Source organism: Astyanax mexicanus, chromosome 18 (genome assembly GCF_023375975.1).
Source record: "Astyanax mexicanus isolate ESR-SI-001 chromosome 18, AstMex3_surface, whole genome shotgun sequence".
NCBI lineage: Eukaryota > Metazoa > Chordata > Actinopteri > Characiformes > Acestrorhamphidae > Astyanax > Astyanax mexicanus.
In genome coordinates, this window is record NC_064425.1 from 45,334,768 (window position 1) to 45,354,489 (window position 19,722).

The 19,722-nt window shown below is 38.8% G+C and overlaps 1 protein-coding gene across 1 annotated transcript in view; it reads right to left on the reverse strand.

The window, feature by feature from the left end:
* frem2b (FRAS1 related extracellular matrix 2b) overlaps positions 1-19,722 on the reverse strand; it is a 106,457-nt gene that overhangs the window by 27,311 nt on the left and 59,424 nt on the right. The window contains exons 5-6 of the mRNA XM_022668801.2: positions 19,043-19,168; positions 14,716-14,967 (exon numbers count right to left, since the gene is read on the reverse strand). Of these exons, the coding sequence (XP_022524522.2) occupies positions 14,716-14,967; positions 19,043-19,168 (378 nt within the window). The remainder of the gene's footprint in view (positions 1-14,715; positions 14,968-19,042; positions 19,169-19,722) is intronic.

A 19,722-nucleotide genomic window follows, 5' to 3' on the forward strand; every position in this document is an offset into this window, starting at 1 on the left:
GTCACTAGATGCACAAATCTGGTGGAGACCCTAAAAAAATACCCTAAAAGACTTTTTTTCGCTGTAATTGCAGCGAAAGGTGCTTCCACAAAGTATTGACTCAGGTGGGGGTTGAATACTTTTGCACACACACGTCACACTTTTCACTTTTTCACTTTTTATTTGTAAAAAATGTTTTGAATCATGCATTGTTTTATTTCCACTTCAGAAAGTGGTATACAACTGTGAAGTAGAAAAAAAAGGTGCATGATTAATTTTTACAAATGATTTTGTAAAAATTAGTCTTTCACATTAAATTCCAATGAAATATTTTTTTATGTTTGTGGTTAGAAGGTGACAAAATATGGAAAAGTTCCATAAGGGGGTATGAATACTTTTGCAACCCAAGGTATTTTGGTGTGTGTGTGCGTGTATGTAAGTGGTAGTTTAAAGGTTTAAGTAGGTGGTCATGCTCCTGCTGATCTTCACACCTCCACAGTACAGATCCCTGTTCCTGTGGACCTGAACTGCATGCTAATTGCTAATTGCTAATTGTTAACCAATTCCAGGCTACAAACTCCAGACAACAGCAGAAAATCCACAAATTAGCTTGAGGTGAGAATTAGTTTACATTTTTGCAAGGTGTGTAAAAGTGGAGACCCGGGGCGGGGAGATCCCGCGGCGCAGCCCGGAGGCTCGTAGCTCGCGGTGAAACCGGTACAACACTCTACTCGCGGCGGCAATTATCTTACAAAGTGCCTTTATTACGTTACCCTGCTTTCCTAAGTTGAGGTGAAAGACTTGCATCAGGTTTCCTGACAGTGCCAGCGTCTGTCCCTGAGGACCAATCAAACGCCGCCGCGGCCTGTGGGAGAGCTGAGGTTGGTGGGTAATAGCTCCTGATTGCTCTGGCAGTGGATGGGCCTGACGTGCGAGCGAGTGTGTTGGTGTGTGTTGATATGTGTTGGAGTGTGTGAGATCTCCAGCATCTGTAATCAGATCTGGTTAATTCTTACAGGAGACAAACAGCAAGTTTCAGAGGGACACGTCTCATTAACTCAGACACTCACCATCGGCTCCAGCCTTCATTCTGTGCCCAGATCTCAACTGAGATACACAGAGTTCTTTAAAGGGATTCCACTTTTTTTCATGAGATTTGATCGTCCTAGAAATTTTACACCTTTTCTCACTCATTTCTCATATCGGATATTGGTCCGATAAAATAAACTATAATACTGAAAGGTTTTTAGGAAAGCTAAAATATTTGAATAATGGCACAATGTACAGAAAACCTTCTGAGACTTTTATCTTTAAAGGAAAACTCCAGTGTGAAATGGACTGAGACACAGATTTTTGGGTTGTTATTGGATGTAAGTAGAGCACAATCTAGTCAAGTGTGTGTTAAGAATAAGGTGCAGAGATATATAACATACTGTATAGGGCTGCACGATATATCGTTTAAGCATCGTCATCGTGATGTGCCCATGCGCAATAATCACATCGCAGGACGCGTGACAACACTTCAGGCAATTAAATCAAACGTCATTGCGTCATGTTGTAATGTTTAGATTCTTGATACAAGAAGTACTGAAGATACACAGCGCGGCGGTCTCTGTGTCTGTGTGAGTGACAGGCTGCTGCTGCCTGAGAAGCACAAAAGTGAGAGGGGGGGTGGGGCTTGTCCAGCACAGTTTATCAGTGCAGATATTTCCAGTTACAGCTGAATTCACACTTTTAATCCCAGAAAAACTAACGCTCTTATTTACCTTTTTAAAGGGCTGATTACTGTTGTTTTGCTGTTTTCTCGGGTTTTGAGAGCTCGGCGCTGATTCAGCTCTTGATTGGTCTGGACGTCATGGACCCTGCATTGTTTAATATTGCGATATATATCGTTGAAAAGTATTGTGCAGTTCTAATACTATAACAATCTACAGGTCATACATAATTACAGCAGATACTGAATGCTGTGATCATGGTTATAGTTAAGGCTGGTTATTGGGACATGCCTTGGCAATACTGAGATGTTTCTGCAGATGATGATGATGATGATGATGCTGATGATGAGGTCTTGCCACGTCTGACAGAATCAGAACCACATCAGAACATCAGGAATGCTTTACGAGTGGAGTGGCTCTTCCCTTCAGCTCATACACACTTTATATTTAGCATTTAGCATTATGCTGCACAACTAGCTCTGAATTCAGGAAGCAGGTCGTGCTCTCCTGCTCTTAAAAGCAGCACTTTCCTACAGTTCATCTGTTCCTGAGCGACGGAGGAAGCCGAGCCACCTCTGCCCACCCCCGCCACACTTCACCACTCTGGAATGAATTCTCATGATGAGAAAAAAGACAGAGAGAAAGAGAGAGAAAGAGAGATAGAAAAGATAGAAGAGATAGGAGCAGGCCAGGGAGATGTCAGTGTCTTCATTCATTTCAAAGATGAGCAGGAGGAGAGGAGGTGTGTTAGAGGGCTGGATTACGGTTGCCAGATATTCTCCAGAGAGAGCAGGGTGTTGTTCACACATTCACACTCGCTAACAGCTTGAACTTTCCTCAGCGCTCCCACCGAGCGATGGCTTTTTGTCGGGAGTCGACTAAAAGAAAGCAGGTCAGGTCAGATTAGCCTAGCAGGAAGTTCTCCTCCATCACACTGAGCTCTTCACCTTCTCCAAAGAAGCTCCATCAGTGTCCAAAAATCAGTTCAGGACCAGTTATAGCCAATCCGTGTATCATTCGTTCATTTGATATTCAATTGAGAATCAAAATCGGAAAATTAAAAAACCAATTCGTTTTTTCGTTTTTTCGTTTTTGAATATAATACCAAAAAACGAATAACGGCTTGTATTTTGTATTTTTATTTGGTTATCCAAACAAAAATTGGAAATTTAAAAAACGGACCAGGAGCCGAATTTGATTTTGATTTTGAACTTGACCCATTTGTGTGCCCCGGAAGTTACTGATTTGTTTATTCTTGGTGGGTTTCTGTTGCGCGGGAGTTCACTGCAGTGTTATCTACACAGTCTGTATTGCTGTAGGCAGCATGGCCGGACTGGAACCACATTCTGGCCTAATTAAAGATCTTTTTGAAGGTGGTAAGACGCATGAAGAGATTTCGTGCACGTTGCAGCAAATGGGGATCCAGCGATGTTCTGCAATGAGTGTTAGAAGGTTCTGTGTTCAACACGACCTTAAGCGAAAAAGACATGTATTTTCTGTTGTCATATCGTCTTCTTTCACTGCAACGCGTTTAGTTCCTCTGAACAAGATAAAACTCTCCATCCTCAACTCCATCCAAAGCCTACAGCAATACAGACTGTGTAGATAACACTGCAGTGAACTCCCGCGCAACAGAAACCCACCAAGAATAAACAAATCAGTAACTTCCGGGGCACACAAATGGGTCAAGTTCAAAATCAAAATCAAATTCGGCTCCTGGTCCGTTTTTTAAATTTCCAATTTTTGTTTGGATAACCAAATAAAAATACAAAATACAAGCCGTTATCCGTTTTTTGGTATTATATTCAAAAACGAAAAAACGAAAAAACGAATTGGTTTTTTAATTTTCCGATTTTGATTCTCAATTGAATATCAAATGAACGAATGATACACGGATTATAGCCAACTGTTTTTATTTATCATTTTTATTTTCTACATAGTAAGTAAATTAATGAAAAGTGAAGCGACCTGTCAGAGCTTTCAGACTTTAAATAATGCAAATAAAACAAGTTAAAAAAATCACAGTTTTTTTCATGCATCTTGGCAACATGTTCTCCCCCTCCACCAGTCTTACACACTGCTTTTGGATAACTTTATGCTGCTTTACTCCTGGTGTAAAAATTCAAGCAGTTCAGTTTGGTGGTTTGATGGTTTGTGATCATCCATCTTCCTCTTGATTATATTCCAGAGGTTTTTAATTTGGTAAAATTAAAGAAACTCATCATTTTCAAATGGTCTCTTATATATATATATATATATATATATATATATATATATATATATATATATACAGCACACCTGCTGAGTCCAGACTTGTGAAAAGGGGTCAGCTCCTAAAGGTGCAGCATGACTGACGGTACGTTCAGTGATCAACAATGCTGTTTCACGTCTAGAAGTGGGATTTGCAGCACATTATATTTTTATTATCGCTTTAATGAATTATCTACACTGTGCGTCGCATTTCTACCACTCTGCGCTAACCGCGCTACGCCACACGAAATGTGCAGCATAGTAAATAAACCCTTTAAAACACTAAAAGTCAATCAAAAAACACACGTTAATAATCATGAGCTGTTCATTTTTAATGACCAACACTGACTGGATGCCTCGAGATTTAGGCCTGAAATCAGACCTGCATTTGTACACTCTGGGGCTGTGCTGTTAAAATAGCGTCAGAGTTTAGGAATAAATCTACACTGATGGGTGTGATGGTCTGGAAGTGAGGTGTGTTCAGGTACATTTCTGGCAGCAGGAAATAGAGGTGCGCCACTGACTGATTAAACCCCTGACAACAGTCAACAGTCCATTCCTATAGGTGCTCCCAACACCCATACACCCACATATGGACGCACTGCAGAATGCAAACCTGACTTTTACATCGACAATAAACAGAATAAAGAATAAAGTAACATTACTGTTCCTGTAAAAGCTCAGTTTCCTCTGCTGAGAAGCACAAAAGCGCTGCACTGTTAAGATACGAACGTGCCAAAGTCAGAATTCACCTGGTTCTTAAAGGGAATGACTACTGACACACTGATTGGTTTATTTCCCATTCTGGCCAAAATTAACCACACCTGTGATTAATTAAGACAATTAGTTCATGCCTTTTGTGCGTTTCAAGTTAATACCGAAGACACACCGACACGCCCTAAATTCAGCTGTTCGATACGTTCGATTTAGAGTAATTATATCCCTAAATAAAACTGATAATGCATCACCAAGCTTATTCATTTGCGTACATTAATTTATATATGAAAATAAATATTAGCAAAAGCACTCAATTTTCACCATACAAATGTGAAACACACTTAAAACGAGGAGTTTCTTTGATTTTACCAAATTGAAAACCTCTGGAATATAATCAAGAGGAAGATGGATGATCACAAACCATCAAACCACCAAACTGAACTGCATGAATTTTTGCACCAGGAGGAAAGCAGCAGAAAAAGTTATCCAAAAGCAGTGTGTAAGACTGGTGGAGGAGAACATGATGCAACGATACATAAAAAAAAAACACCAGGGTTATATCACCAAATATTGATTTCTGAACTCATTTCTGCAAATACATGCTCTAAATTATCTATCTATCTATTTGAAATTTGGGAGAAATGTTGTCTTGTTCATTTTACTCAAACATAAACCTATAAATAGCAAAATCAGAGACACTGATTCAGAAACTGAAGTGCTCTTTTCATTTTTTACAGAGCTGTATACTAAAAAAAGTTATACCTTATAAAACCACTTATTATAACTTCTCTCCCTATTGTAATGGTCTTTAAATAAGTGTCCAGCCCAACAGGGTCTCATTTATATCCCTTATTACTGCAGCATATCTCCTTTATGAAGCTTACTGGACCTGCAATCATTCACAGCACACTAATAATAACATCAAACTCAGAGATATAGTGCAGTAATATATCTGAACCTCAGACGTCAGCCGGTTATGGAAGTAAAGGTTAAGAGAGGAGTTTGGGAACATCTGCTTCCGCTGCTCCAGGATCAGCTGGAATGTTCTGGAGGAGAAGGAGGTAATAACAGGCTGGAGCTTCCCTCCATCTGCTCCAGTTCACTCCCCGTCTCCCCGGACGCGAGACATCGCCCGGACCGATCCGTAATCACACCGTATCATCCACACGCTCGCTGCTGACTGACATCAGACGTCTATCAGCGCGTCGGATCCTGCGGTACAAGCGTTCTCATGTTTTACAGCGTCTATAACCTGCATTCTGCTCTTTCTGAATCATAATTACTGAAGCGTGAGGAGACATGTTCTCCTCCCTGTAGCTCTTAGATAAACGGATTTACTGTAAATATAGGAAACTTTCTGCTGACTCTGAGAGTATTCGGAATAACAGGATGTAATGAGAGGCTAGCTATGTGTTTATCATCAAAGAGAGAAGAGATAACTGCAAAAAATGCTGCATCCAGAACAGAGTGAGAGGGTCCGATGCTTTGTGGTGCCCCTGGGAAATTAACAATAATTTAGTGTCAAATGTCAAATTCTGGTTTAGGCAAAACCAAATGGGCATTTTCCTAAGTTTTATGTTCCATTACTCAAAAATGCTACAGTAAAATCTCTTGATATTTATGTAATTGATCATTTAGAATGGATTCTTTAATACTGTAATGGTGTCATTTGATTACAGTTTACATTTCTGTTTTTATAGAACTCCAAATTCTGGTTCATGCAAAAACGAATAGACAGTTTTCTATGTAAAACCAAATCCAGATCCAGGCTTTTGAAACAGTGTCTGAATCAGGATGATAAAATAGTTAGTGGGAAAATAATAACCACACTGACATCCACTAATCATCTCAGCTCTTCCTTCCTCTCAGAGCCTTAGCCATGAATAGCATTAGCATTGTACGCTATTACTATAAACACTGGACTCACGTCTGGCTACGTTAAAAACAGTAGATCAGGATTCAGGTGCATGCATTGTCTTTATCATCATCACCATGACCATCATCATCATCATCATCAGAGCTTTTTATTAGCTGTTTATTAATGGTTACTAAGTAGGTTGTAAATGCTTTAAAAATCATTAATAATCAGTTATAACACATACGTAGAAAGGGCACCAATGTAGATGGCTGTGGGTTCACTATTTGGTAAACAACTGGTCATTGTTGCCCTTTCTACGTGTTATGTGTTATAACTGATTATTAATGATTTTTAAGGCATTTACAACCTAATTAGTAACATTAATAAACTAATTGTAAACCATCTATAAACCCTTTATAAAGGTAGTCTTATTTTAAAGTGGTACTGTTTTCTTTCTTTCTTTCCTTTTCTCTCTCTCTCTCATTTTTCTTCCTGAAGCACTGAAAGCTTTCACCCTGTCCTAGAGTCTAAAAGATCTCAAAACAAGATAATAATAAAAACATATATACAAAGGGCTGCTCCCCAAAAACACGCCGTCCTCCTCCTGGTGTATTCATTCCAGACACAGTCATCCGTACGAGACGGATCAGGATCAGGATCAGGATCAGGACTCAGGACTCTGATACGCCTAAGAGGCTTCCGATCCTCACTTCACACCTCCAGCACCGACTTCAGGCACAGCGACGCTCCTGATAACAGCCCAACACCTCCTGCTAAATTCTGCTCTTTATCTGTCAAACTCAAACCATCAGAGAGCCGTCGCTCCACCACTCCACAGCCCCACTCCAGTCTGAGTTTAGAACCAACAAAGAGACAGACAGACTCTCGCTGTTTTAGAGGAAAACATGATCCCCTTCATTTCTCTCTGTTATAATAATAATAACTCCTCATCACCCTTCTCAGCAGAGTCTAATCAACTCAATCAAATTAATCACAGAGCAAATCAAAAACCAGGCCAGACGTGAGCCACATAAAATATATTTACTCTGATTCACTTCTCTGTTCATTCTTAAAAAAAAAAAAATAATAATAATAATAATAATTACCAACTTAACCTCCTGTTATGTTGAAGATCTAGGAAATTGATCATCTGGTCATTGAGCTTTTTAGGCTGTGTAGCAGCTAAGGTTTGTTTGCTAGCTTACACACAGATTTCTGAGACGTACCACAAAGTTCTAGTATTAAAATACTGCCTTTAGCTCTCTTTATATTTTTCTATTTCTATTATCTAATAATATCTAATGACACATCCTGATCATTTTATCATTTACTAACTGCATCCATCTTAATTCTCTTTTTCCATATCTATAATTTCAGTATGTTTCAGTTAGTTTTTTTAAACACTCAATACAGTTCCAGTTAGTTAACTGTTTTTTTTTTCTTTTAATTATCGTTTTTATTAGTATCAGTTCATGAAAATCACTTTTTTTCACTTTCAGTTTTCGTTATTTTGTTTGTTTTCCTCAACGATAATAACCTTGCTGAGTAAATAAATACATGTGGTGTAGACGCCTGAATAAATATAATTACACTAAAAATAAAATAATTAATTCTCTCTTTCTACCTGAGCTGCTTCTGTAGGACTGTCTGTTTTAATCCAGACAGAACTTCTCGTCTACAGGCTGTGAAAAGCTTTAGAAAAATACTCAATTCCAGCAATTCTACACTCAAAAATCCTGGTTAATAGGTGGAACTGAAATTCACAGACACTCAGTCTCTTAACTGTCTGAATTCCTCCTGTCGAGAGTTCACTTCCTTACAGTTCTGACATTCCTGTAAGGGTTTAAGTGTCAGAAAAGATTCCTGAAGCCCACCCTCGAAAAGACCCCCCACCCGAGATGATACTCCAGCCAGAACAACAGCTGCATCAGAACAACCAATCCTGAAGAAGAAGATCCTGATCAGTCAATCTCTGCTACACAGTGCAGGAGTTGGAATATTAACATAATTATTAACATTAGCCAATATGAGAAAGAGGCCTTCAGTTGCTTAGAAGTTACCCTGGGGCCCTTTGGGACTATCTGACTGTGGATTGGTGGAGATATTTCTAATTCAGCAGGCCTAACCCTTGGTTGCGAAAGCAGTAGCTAGTAGCTAAGTTAAATAAAGCTAAGCTAAGTAAAATAAAAACTGTGATAAAAAAAAAATCTTTTTTTAAAATTAAACAAGTGCTGGATGTTTCTCTACACAGATTTCTCTCCTGAAAACTGTTTATTTGTGTTAATAAAGCGCTTCCTTTTATTTACAGTAAGCTTAGATTCCTAAATTTCTCCAGCAATCAGGAGTATTAGCATTAGCGGCTAACCAACTGAATGGTGAAAAGTCTAGCGTGGTTAGCAGCTAATGCTAATGCCGCTCCAGCAGTGCTAGCCAAAGTTAGCAGCAGGTTACAGATAACAGATTACAGATACCGATAACACTTACCTCTGAACAGCGAAAGGGCTAGTGCGGTTAGTGGCTAATGCTAATGCTGCACATTATAATATGATTTTGCACAATTACGGCGGGGGAACTGCCTGCCAAAGCAATTATGTAGTGAATTTCTCTCTCTCAGTAGAGGAGAGTGTAAGAGAGACTCCCATTATGCTTGGTGAATCTTTCAAGTCTCTCATTTGTCCTGCTTTCTAAATGAAGCGGTTGCCAGATTCGGTTTTTCATGTGTAAATGTGACACTAGCCGGATTCCCTTCCAGCTTTTCAATTAAACTCAAGGTAAAAGCTGAAATGTTTGTGTGGAAAAATGTGAATAATTTGCGTAGTGTGTGCAAGAATAAAACTATCAACATTTTATTATTTATTAAATACTTTTAAATTACAGGAGAATAAAGACATAGAGAAAAAAATAGAATAGTTTATATACAGTATATTGGTTCATGATTTTAGCTAGAATACTGTCTGATATTAGCTTTATAGATTCTAGATGCAAAGAAACTCATAGACCTGGCTTATAACTCACTCACTCACTCGCTCGCTTATATTTAGCAGGTTGAAGCTTCTCCACAAGTGGGTGCTGTTAATACTCTAACAGATATTGGTGCTTCACATAAATGACATAAGTTTCCTTATGTTCTTTGATAAGAACATTTAGACAGCTAATCAGCCATATATGCAGTACATGTTATTCCTATACTGAAAAATGCCAAAAGTCACGGGACAGCAGCCTGCAAATGGATTGAACATTAATTATGAATCAGCTGCAGTTCTCTCCTCCACTTATTTATCTGGAGGAAAATGAGATTAAGAAATTTAAACTCCAATTAAAAGTCAAGTGAGGATTCAGCACTTTTCTCCAGCTCTTTCACCTCCTGTATGAGGTCTGTGCTGGAGAGGACACGTCTCTGGAGACGCTGGAACAGACAGAGGTGGAGTGGATGGAGGGATGGATGGAGGTGGAGCGAATAGAGAAGGGGGGAGGGGGGGGGTGGAGGCCCGGAGGTGTTGCTGAACAAAAGAGGCACCATGTGGGAGATATGATAGAGAACAGCCCCCATAACCACGCCTGGAGATGTACGATAAGGAAGCCCTTAAAGGCAGACACACACACACACACACACACACACTTCTGCCTGGTTTAACTTTCTTTAATCCCATTTTAACAGCAATATCATCTTAACTTAGGGACCGACCTTCATTTATGTCCGCTACACCATTATAAATAAAGAAAGTCCAGAAAAGGCTTTCTGAAGAAAGCATTGTGTCCCATGACTTTTGTCATGTCCTATTTTTTATTATTACACTTATAATCCGGTGCTCTTTATGTATGAATTTTACCAGTCAGGGATTAAGGAGCAGTAAAGCCACTCTGCTGAAGTACAGAGTTATAAGGGTGTGTTTTCAGTGAAGTTTCTCCAGCACTAAGGCTGGGTGCAGCAGCATTAGCATAAGCTGCTAACCATGCTAAGTGCTAGTTAGCTTTTTCGCTGTTCAGAGGTTAGTATATCAGATTACATTTCTGTAGTGTGTATCGTGTTTACCATGTTAAACCAAGCTCCAAAATCTATAAACTACAGACAACATTTCTCCCAAATTACAAATAAAAATATTCTCATTTAGAGCATTTATTTACAGAAAATGAGAAATGGCTGAAATAACAAAAAAGATGCAGAGCTTTCAGACCTCAAATAATGCAAAGAAAACAAGTTCATATTCATAAAGTTTTAAGAGTTCAGAAATAATCAATATTTGGTGGAATAATCCTGGTTTTAATCTTGGCATCATGTTCTCCTCCACCAGTCTTACACACTGCTTTTGGATAACTTTATGCTGCTTTACTCCTGGTGCAAAAATTCAAGCAGTTCAGTTTGGTGGTTTGATGGTTTGTGATCATCCATCTTCCTCTTGATTATATTCCAGAGGTTTTTAATTTGGTAAAATAAAAAAAAACTCATAGTTTTAGGTGCTCTCTATTTTTTGCAGAGCTGTAGCTATATTAGTGGTAACCTGCACCCATATTTTTCCACTCACCTGTACACTTATACACCTGTTGACTGCTTTATGAAGTCATTATTCAATGATTTTAAATGTGTTATGAAGCTCCTATGTAGTAGGTACACTTCAAATAAACATTTCAGCCAAAAGCAATAAATGTACATTGTGATAATTCTTTAGTATTTCTGTGGTTTTGCTCAAAGGAGCTCTAATCTCTCTTTTATTTTAGCGTACCGGACGTCCACCCAGCAGCTGCAGGCCACGCTTTAGCTCCTTCCTATTAACAATCAAAGCGCTCGCTAACGTGCCTCAGCGTCCTCGTCCTTCAGCTTCCTCTTCACACGAGGGCCGAGAACCCACAACCCTCAGTAAACAAAAGCAAGAGCGGGAGAAAACGCTCCCCTTCACTGAAGCGCAGCGTCGCGTTCAGTCTCTAAAGGATCACACATCCAGCGCTCGCTCACACATCATCTAAACGTCCAAAACAGCACTTCCCAACAACAGCCGCAGAAATAATCTCTTCACCCCAGCCTCAGGTGTGTGTGTCTTCTATTCTTCGCCTTCACGCTCGATGAATTATGGGTAGAAAATCGTTTCATGGGTTTGCAGTGGTGTTAAATAAATTCCATGAATTTAAATTAAACATTCAGTGTAATCTCCCCTTCATATTCCCGAGCTGCAGTCAAACAATGCCTCCAACAGCTTCTCAAATAGCTGCCGAGGACGATAAGCTACGACAGGAAGACTCGCTCTGACATCCAACACCCCCCGCCATACACACACACCCCAACACACACACACCCCAAAACACACACACACACCCATGTGTTTTACAGGAAACGGACAATTAAAGAACTATCTTACTTTGTTATAAGTCTTCAGACCACAATTAAACTCGAATCATTGCCAGCAGGTACCAAAGACACCACTGAGACACCAATGAGACACCACTGAGAAACCACTGAGACACCTCAGAGACACATCTGAGACACCACTGAGACACCACTACCAGTCAGGTATTAAGGAGCAGTAAAGTCACTCTACTGAATACAGAGTTACAAGGATGAGTTTTTAGCGAAGTTCCTCCAGTACTAAGGCTAGGTGCAGCAGCATTAGCATTAGCCGCTAACCACATCGCTATTTAGCCGTTCAGAGTTGAGTATATTGGACTGTAATCTGCGTGATTACTGTGTGTGCATTAATGTCCCACTAGCGCTGTGGTTAGCAGCTAATGCTAATGCTGCTGCACCCAGCCTTAGTGCTGGAGGAACTTGTTTAACTTTAAGAATTACAGTTTTCTTTACTTAGCCGCTTCCCCTACATGGCGACACACTTGCTCACTTTAATGTAGCATCCTTACTAGTGTCGGTTAGTGCGCTTTATAATCTTGTGCACCTTATAGTACGAAAAATAAGGTTAGTTAGAGGTGTTAGGAGAGTTAGTGCTCTTTGAAGAGCTCGGTCTTTAGGAGGTTCCTGAAGGTAGAAGTAGAGCTCAGTGAGCAATGGGGTGATATGTGCCCGTTCTGGACAGGCTGTATAACCAAGAACTGTACTATAAAAACATCTTAACAGCCTCCAAGCAAGCCCTTAGCAACAGCTTAGCAATACCTTAACAACACCTCATCAACTGACCCATTTCTACAGCAACTACCTAACAAAACTTTAGGAATATCCACCCCCTATATCAAAGCAACGATGGATTCTATTTGTACATCTTTTTTGTAATTATAAACATGTAATAACAAGCTATTACCTTATTGTTGCAACAAGTGAATATATTATATATTCAGCTTATATATTTTAAATACATTTACCTTTATCTTATTACACATGTATTACTATTACTTCCATTGAGATGCATGTGTGTGTATCAACTTCAGGTGCTAAACTACAACAGTTCACATGTAAAGTGAATAATTCACCAGTATTTACACTGTGATTGCGCATTGTGTTTGTCACGTACATATAAAGTCACTTAATATAAAGTTTGGCCTTGATAACTTTAATATCTTTAGTGCGTCAGTCCAAATCGAATGCACTGAGAGCTGTAGGGAAACAAGGTTCTGTACAACAGGTAATAGATAAGACTAAAAATACATCTGACTGCTTGTCTAAGCACAGCCTTGAATGTCAAAATGGCTGACATGTCAAAACAATGCCTCAGTAATGTTTTCCCCATTGCCTCAAATGTAGGTTGGCAAGACCTGCTTCGTGCCTAAACTCCAGTTCCAGCATTAAATCTGCAAAGCTATCTAACCATCCATATTTAACAACAGATGGGCAAACTGACAGACAACTTAGAAAGAATAATAGAAAAATAAAGAAATCCAGGCTTCTAAATGGCTGTTATTGTTCAGTTTGTTTTAAAGCTAGGTTATATGCTTTTGTTCCATTTTTTTATATATTAGGTAAGAATGTCCTAAATCACATAACATGATCCAACAGCTGGACTAGCAAGACCAAAGTTGGTCCACCAAGCCAGTTAAACAGAATGACCAACACAACACCAAATTTATACCAAGTAAACACACCTGAACAGCATGACCAGCAACACCAAGCTGTTTTACTATCATCATCAACCTGGTGGACCAGCTCAACCAACATGAATACCAAGTCCAAGCTGGTCCACCATCATGACCAAGTTGATCCAACAGCTGCATCATCAAGACCAAATTTGGTTAACCAACATTAATAGCAAGACCACATTGGTCCACCATCATAACTAAGCTTATCCAACAGCTGAACCAACCCAACGCCAAATTTGTCACCAAGTAGCCCGAACAGTATGACTAACAAGACCACACTCTATTACTGTCATCATCAAGCATAACCAAGCTGGTCAACCAACATGACCAGCAAGATCAAGATGATCAACCAGAATTACCACTCTGGTGCACCATCATGACCAAGCTGATCCAACAGCGGAACCAGAAAGACCAAAGTTGGTCAACCAACATGACCAGCAAGACCAGGCTGTTTTACTGTCATCATCAATCTGGTGGACCAGCATGATGAGTAGTTTAATCTGAAATATTAGCCATATAATGCTAATTACCACTGCTATGAAGAAATGCTGTCCCTGCTGCTGCTCCATGCTGTTTATACATTAAGTGAGGTATGTGTAGGGTTCACTGCTTTCAGCGATACAGATATATATGCTGGAACACAGAATCTTTTTGCTTTGACCAATCAGAGGACAAGATGTGCTCACATGGTTTATTGGTACATATTTTGGTGCGTTTAGGATTATGCCTGTGTGAAACCAAACCAAACCAATCAGAGGGAGAAACGCTCCAAATATAAAAAACTTGGTGTGAAAACACTCTAACATGTCCACCATAACCACCATAAGCTTGTCGAACAACATGACCAGAACGACCACTCTGGTCCACCATAAGGACCACGCTGATCCAACAGCTGCTGTAGAACTACGAACATTCTGGACCTAGTCAACCAACATGACCACCATCACCAAGCATGACCAAACTCAAACAAAAGTTCATTACATGCTGGTCTAGGCCTGGTCAACCAGCTTTTCTACAAGTATAGAGTATATTTTCACCTGGATAATCAGCTTTTTAACCATTTTGATCATCAAAGATCAGCTTGGTCCAGCTCAATCTGTTCTTTTTCAGCAGATTGGAAAGCTCCATTTCACATTTAAACTCTAAAACCAGTTTAAAAACGATGACTTTAATGCTGCTTACCGTCGTCGGAGTCGGGCAGGATGGTGATCCTGGTGGTGGAGAACTCCTGGCCCAGCCGGCCTCCCATGGGCATGCTGAGGGTGATGTTAAAGCTCTCCTCTGCTTCATACAGAGAGTCGTCGATCACCACCACCCGGCACGTCTTCTCCGTCTCGCCTCGGTCGAAGCGCAGGACGCTGCCGTGCTCCTCGGGCCGCGAGATGTAGTCCGAATACGACAGGACGGTGGTGGGGACGGTGCCGGTGGCCGTGCCTGAGGGCAGAAACTGAACGTGAACCAACAAATCAAAGAAGCTTAAAGTACATTATTTTATAAGATCTTCCTTTTCTAACAGTGGAAGTTTAGTATTGAAACTTCTAGAAACTTTCCTAGAAAGAGTTCAAATCAGAGATATTCCAAAAATACTGTATTAATGCAAACAAAACAAGTGAAAAAGGTGAAAAAAATATTACAGAACAGCGAATATGAAAGAAAATTCAAGGAATAGAAGTTTGTAAATGTATCATGAAGTGTTTCCTCAGTAGAATACTGTACACTTGTATACTGTATATAGTTCAGTTTCTGAATCAGTTTCTCTGATTGTGCTATTTATAGGTTTATGTTTGAGTAAAATGAACATTGTTGTTTTATTCTATAAACTACAGACAACATTTCTCCCAAATTCCAAATAAAAATATTCTCATTTAGAGCATTTATTTACAGAAAATGAGAAATGACTAAAATAACAAAAAAGATGCAGAACTTTCAGACCTCAAATAATGCAAAGAAAACAAGTTCATATTCATAAAGTTTTAAGAGTTCAGAAATAATCAATATTTGGTGGAATAACCCTGATGGTTTTTAATCACAGTTTTTTTTCATGCATCTTGGCATCATGTTCTCCTCCTCCACCAGTCTTACACACTGCTTTTGGATAACTTTATGCTGCTTTACTCTTGGCGCAAAAATTCAAGCAGTTCAGTTTGGTGGTTTGATGGTTTGTGATCATCCATCTTCCTCTTAATTATATTCCAGAGGTTTTCAATTTCTGATATATATTTCAAAAGTGCCATAAGAAGATATTAATATTGTATTAAAACACAGCATCTATTTTTAAATATTAGTTTGGTGTAAAGATTGTAAAGATTGGTGTCAGACACTTTTTATTGTCATTCTGATCGCATGAAAATTATGATTTTTATTCCTTCATTTTGAAATAAAAAAAATCACAATATATTTTCTTGCTCATATTTTTTGAATCTTAATCATATATATAAATATATATAAACTCAATATGTAGAATCTTAACTCCTGTATCTCGTGATACATATGCTATTTCCACATTCCAGCCAATACACAGCTCTAGTATTCAGGCAATAAATATTAAAACTGAAGATAAAGCTGTGTGCAGCTCTCGCGCTCCTGCTCTCACACTCCTCTTTTACTCTTTTACTACTTTTATGTTGTAACAGAAACCTGGAACTGTGAACTACTGAGATATAGTACCTTCTTCACACACAGTGCCTGAAACCTGCTACATCTATCACTCAATCAACAGCAGCAGCAAAGCTTCACCTGCTCCAGGAAAATGCTACCGGCAGATGTTGATGTGTGTGTGTGTGTGTTTTAATGAGTACATAAGCATGCATTTCTCACTTTCCAAAATGCACGTCTGTCTATCTGCATCTACATCATCACTCTTGGCTGCAGTAAAAGTGTTAATGTTCCTCAGATCTGAATAAATATTCTCATTTTGTTTTTTGCGAATCATCTAAAAGCGTGTTGTCGAGGAGCCGCTCCGATATGAGATGTGAAGACAGCATTTAAATGAGCACATCTGCTCTGATTTCTGCAGCATTAAAAGTGCAACTTCCGTTTCACACAGCTTTTTAAACGTCAAATTTATATCAAATAGACTTTTTTTGGATCTTAATGATGGACAAATGAAAAATTAGACTGGCGTAAAAATCCAAAGTTGTACAGATGTTATAAAATATAGTCATAAAATATTGAAAAAAACAACAACACGGGATTCACATCAAACTTTAACATTAGACAGATGTTGAATTTTAGCTACTCAACACCTTGATGTCGACTTCAACATCTAAAAACATGGGCTGTAAATGTTAAAGAGTAACGCTGTAACGCTGCGGAGTCGGGCTTGATTCAGACGTCCAGCTCCGACCCAGATAGAGAGCTTTGGGGCAGGAGACACATGAAGCACATGGAGCAGATAGGACACTCGAACTCACTCTGCCGGTGTTACACTTACTTATTTATTAATTCACACATGAGCTAATGATGCACCAAAGCACATTTACGGCATTACTTACCGAATACTGGCTGGTACATGCCTGTATTTCCCCCAGGCCATTTAAACGCTCATCCCCCCATTGTGAGCATGTGTGCAACACTTCCTGAGGTTTTTATGCTCAGCATATTCAGTTCTAATTAAGAAATCCTTACAACTAAGCTGAGATGTTCACAATAAAATAAAATAAAAACTTTCCTAAACCTCTAGCTTTATGTTTTTAACACTTAAACATACAAGTATATACTAGTACTTTAATTAACACCACTAATATAAACATATCAACAATTTTTACATTTCTTACATTCGTTATTTTAATTTATCACATATTGTTGTTGTATATAATCTAAATATATATATATATATATATATATTTTGCGATTGACATTACTAATCTAAATTCATTTTAAGCATTTAATCACAGCTGGTATATTTTATTTTATACGGTGCACCACGTTTATGTCACGTCTTGGCCTCGTCTCGTGTCTCTGTGTGTCTTCCCCACGTGACCTGTGCTCCTCTGTGTCTCCCGTCTCAGTACTTTTCCACCTGTGTCTAATTTGTAGCTCCGCCCCTTCCCCAGGTGTTTCCAATTCTAGTGTGTTTTATGTTACTATAAATAGCCCTCCTCTGCCACCTTGTCCTCCGTCGGTCTTTGCACCTTCCCCCGTTGTCTGTCACGTCACGTTATTGCTTTCTCCACGTCGTTGTTTTCTTATTTACTCGCTCTTGTTTATTTATCGGTGACGTTATTTCTAGTTACGTTTATTTTCCTGTTTGTTTCTTTGTTTACTTTGTTTACGTATTTATCCTCGTGTATATCCTCTGCCCTGTTTAGTTATTATCAGTCTAGCTTTGCTTTTGTTGTTCTTCCTGTTTGTTTGTTAGTTTATCTCTCGTTTGGTATTGTTACCCCTCGCTTGTTTTGGTTTGCTTCTCTGTTCTATGTTTACTTGTTTATTTGCTTATTTGTTTAATAAATCTTGCCTTACCCGCTTTTACGTCCGCCTCCCGTCTGGTCCCACGTTACAGTTTATAGTGTGGTTACTCTTTCAGATATATTTGAGTGGTTTAGAATCTTCTGTGTGACCATCTTCTATAAAATATTTTGTAATTGTTAGCTAAATAAAGGTGCATTAAGTTATATGAAATTGTCTTAGTGCTGTATAAAAGAGATATACAGTATTTATAGCATATGTTACTGACTGATGTTCATTACAAGGAGACTAAGTCTATAGTTGGTATATGTTCATTCATTAGATTCTATCTATCTATCTATCTATCTATCTATCTATCTATCTATCTATCTATCTATCTATCTCTCTATCTCTCTATCTATCTATCTATCTATCTATCTATCTATCTCTCTATCTATCTATCTATCTATCTATCTATCTATCTATCTATCTATCTATCTATCTATCTATCTATCTATCTATCTATCTCTCTATCTATCTATCTATCTATCTATCTATCTATCTATCTATCTATCAAAGGGTTAAAGTGTACTTAATATAAATTAAACTTTTATTTAACTACCTAAATTTGTTAGTTGAGCATCAATCAGGTCATAAAATGAACCATGGAAGTTAAGTGTTACCAATGAATTAATGAATTAATGATTTTAATGGTTTGACAGCTCTAGTATTGAGTTAAATACTCTGTATCGTGATTTTATTTTGTTGTAAATATCATGATATACACTGATGAATGCCAGTTTCATCATTCAGGGTTCATACAGTTTTTAATCAAGAAATGTTCATGAATCATCCAGGCCTTCAAGGTAAATTTCCATGACCAGGCAATTGTTAAAACATCAGTCCAGACATGGAAAATAAAACCCAAAAACTTAACTAAAACTATAATAATAATTTATTACAGTTGGCCTAAAATGTATTTTATTTACAAAAAAAAACGTGTCATGTGTGTCAAATCCTGAGAGCTCCATTGTGTAAGGGTTAAATTAAGGGTTAAACTAACTCTGAGCTGATTTGTAGACAAATTTTCATGATTTTTCACCGTATCGTCCAGCCCTACCTTGCTGTGTGTAACAGATGACCATCAGCTCCTGACTGACGTCTCCTGACCTGCGGACGGGGATCAGCAGCTCCCCGATATCCTCCTCAATCGAGTACGTATCTGAGGGGAAGAACACTGTGGACTCTACAGAGAGGAAGAGGAAGAGGAAGAGGAAGATCAGTACTCAGTAATACAGTCAGTCTTCAGTCCTGAACTGGAGCAAATCTGCAGTGAGAGCAGTTAAACGCAGCACTGTGTGAGATATAAAACTACACGCTCGGTTATTAATGGAGGAGCAGAGCTCTCAGGGCTCTGAAACTTCCTGAAGGTTTGAGGTTCTTAAGCTGGTAAACATGCTGTTATGTGCAGTGCATGCTGGGACAGCAATCGATACGGTACAGCTCGGCTCCTGGAGGAACAGGACTGCTGGAATGAGCTATAAAAGCTGAAAATGCCTCAAATCTAATGCTAATCGTGTTCAGCTCTGTGCTGCAGGCAGAACTCTTACAGTCTGAGCTGAAACATCAGCGTTCTGAATGAAGAGCCGGATTTTATTCCTGTTTTCCTCTCGACTCGGATCCCCGGCGGTCTCGGTTCATAACCTCTCAAACAACTCCACAGCTGTAGAGTAAATATATATATATTTATATATATATTATATATATCAACTCCCTTTCACATACAAGCTGCTACTAAAA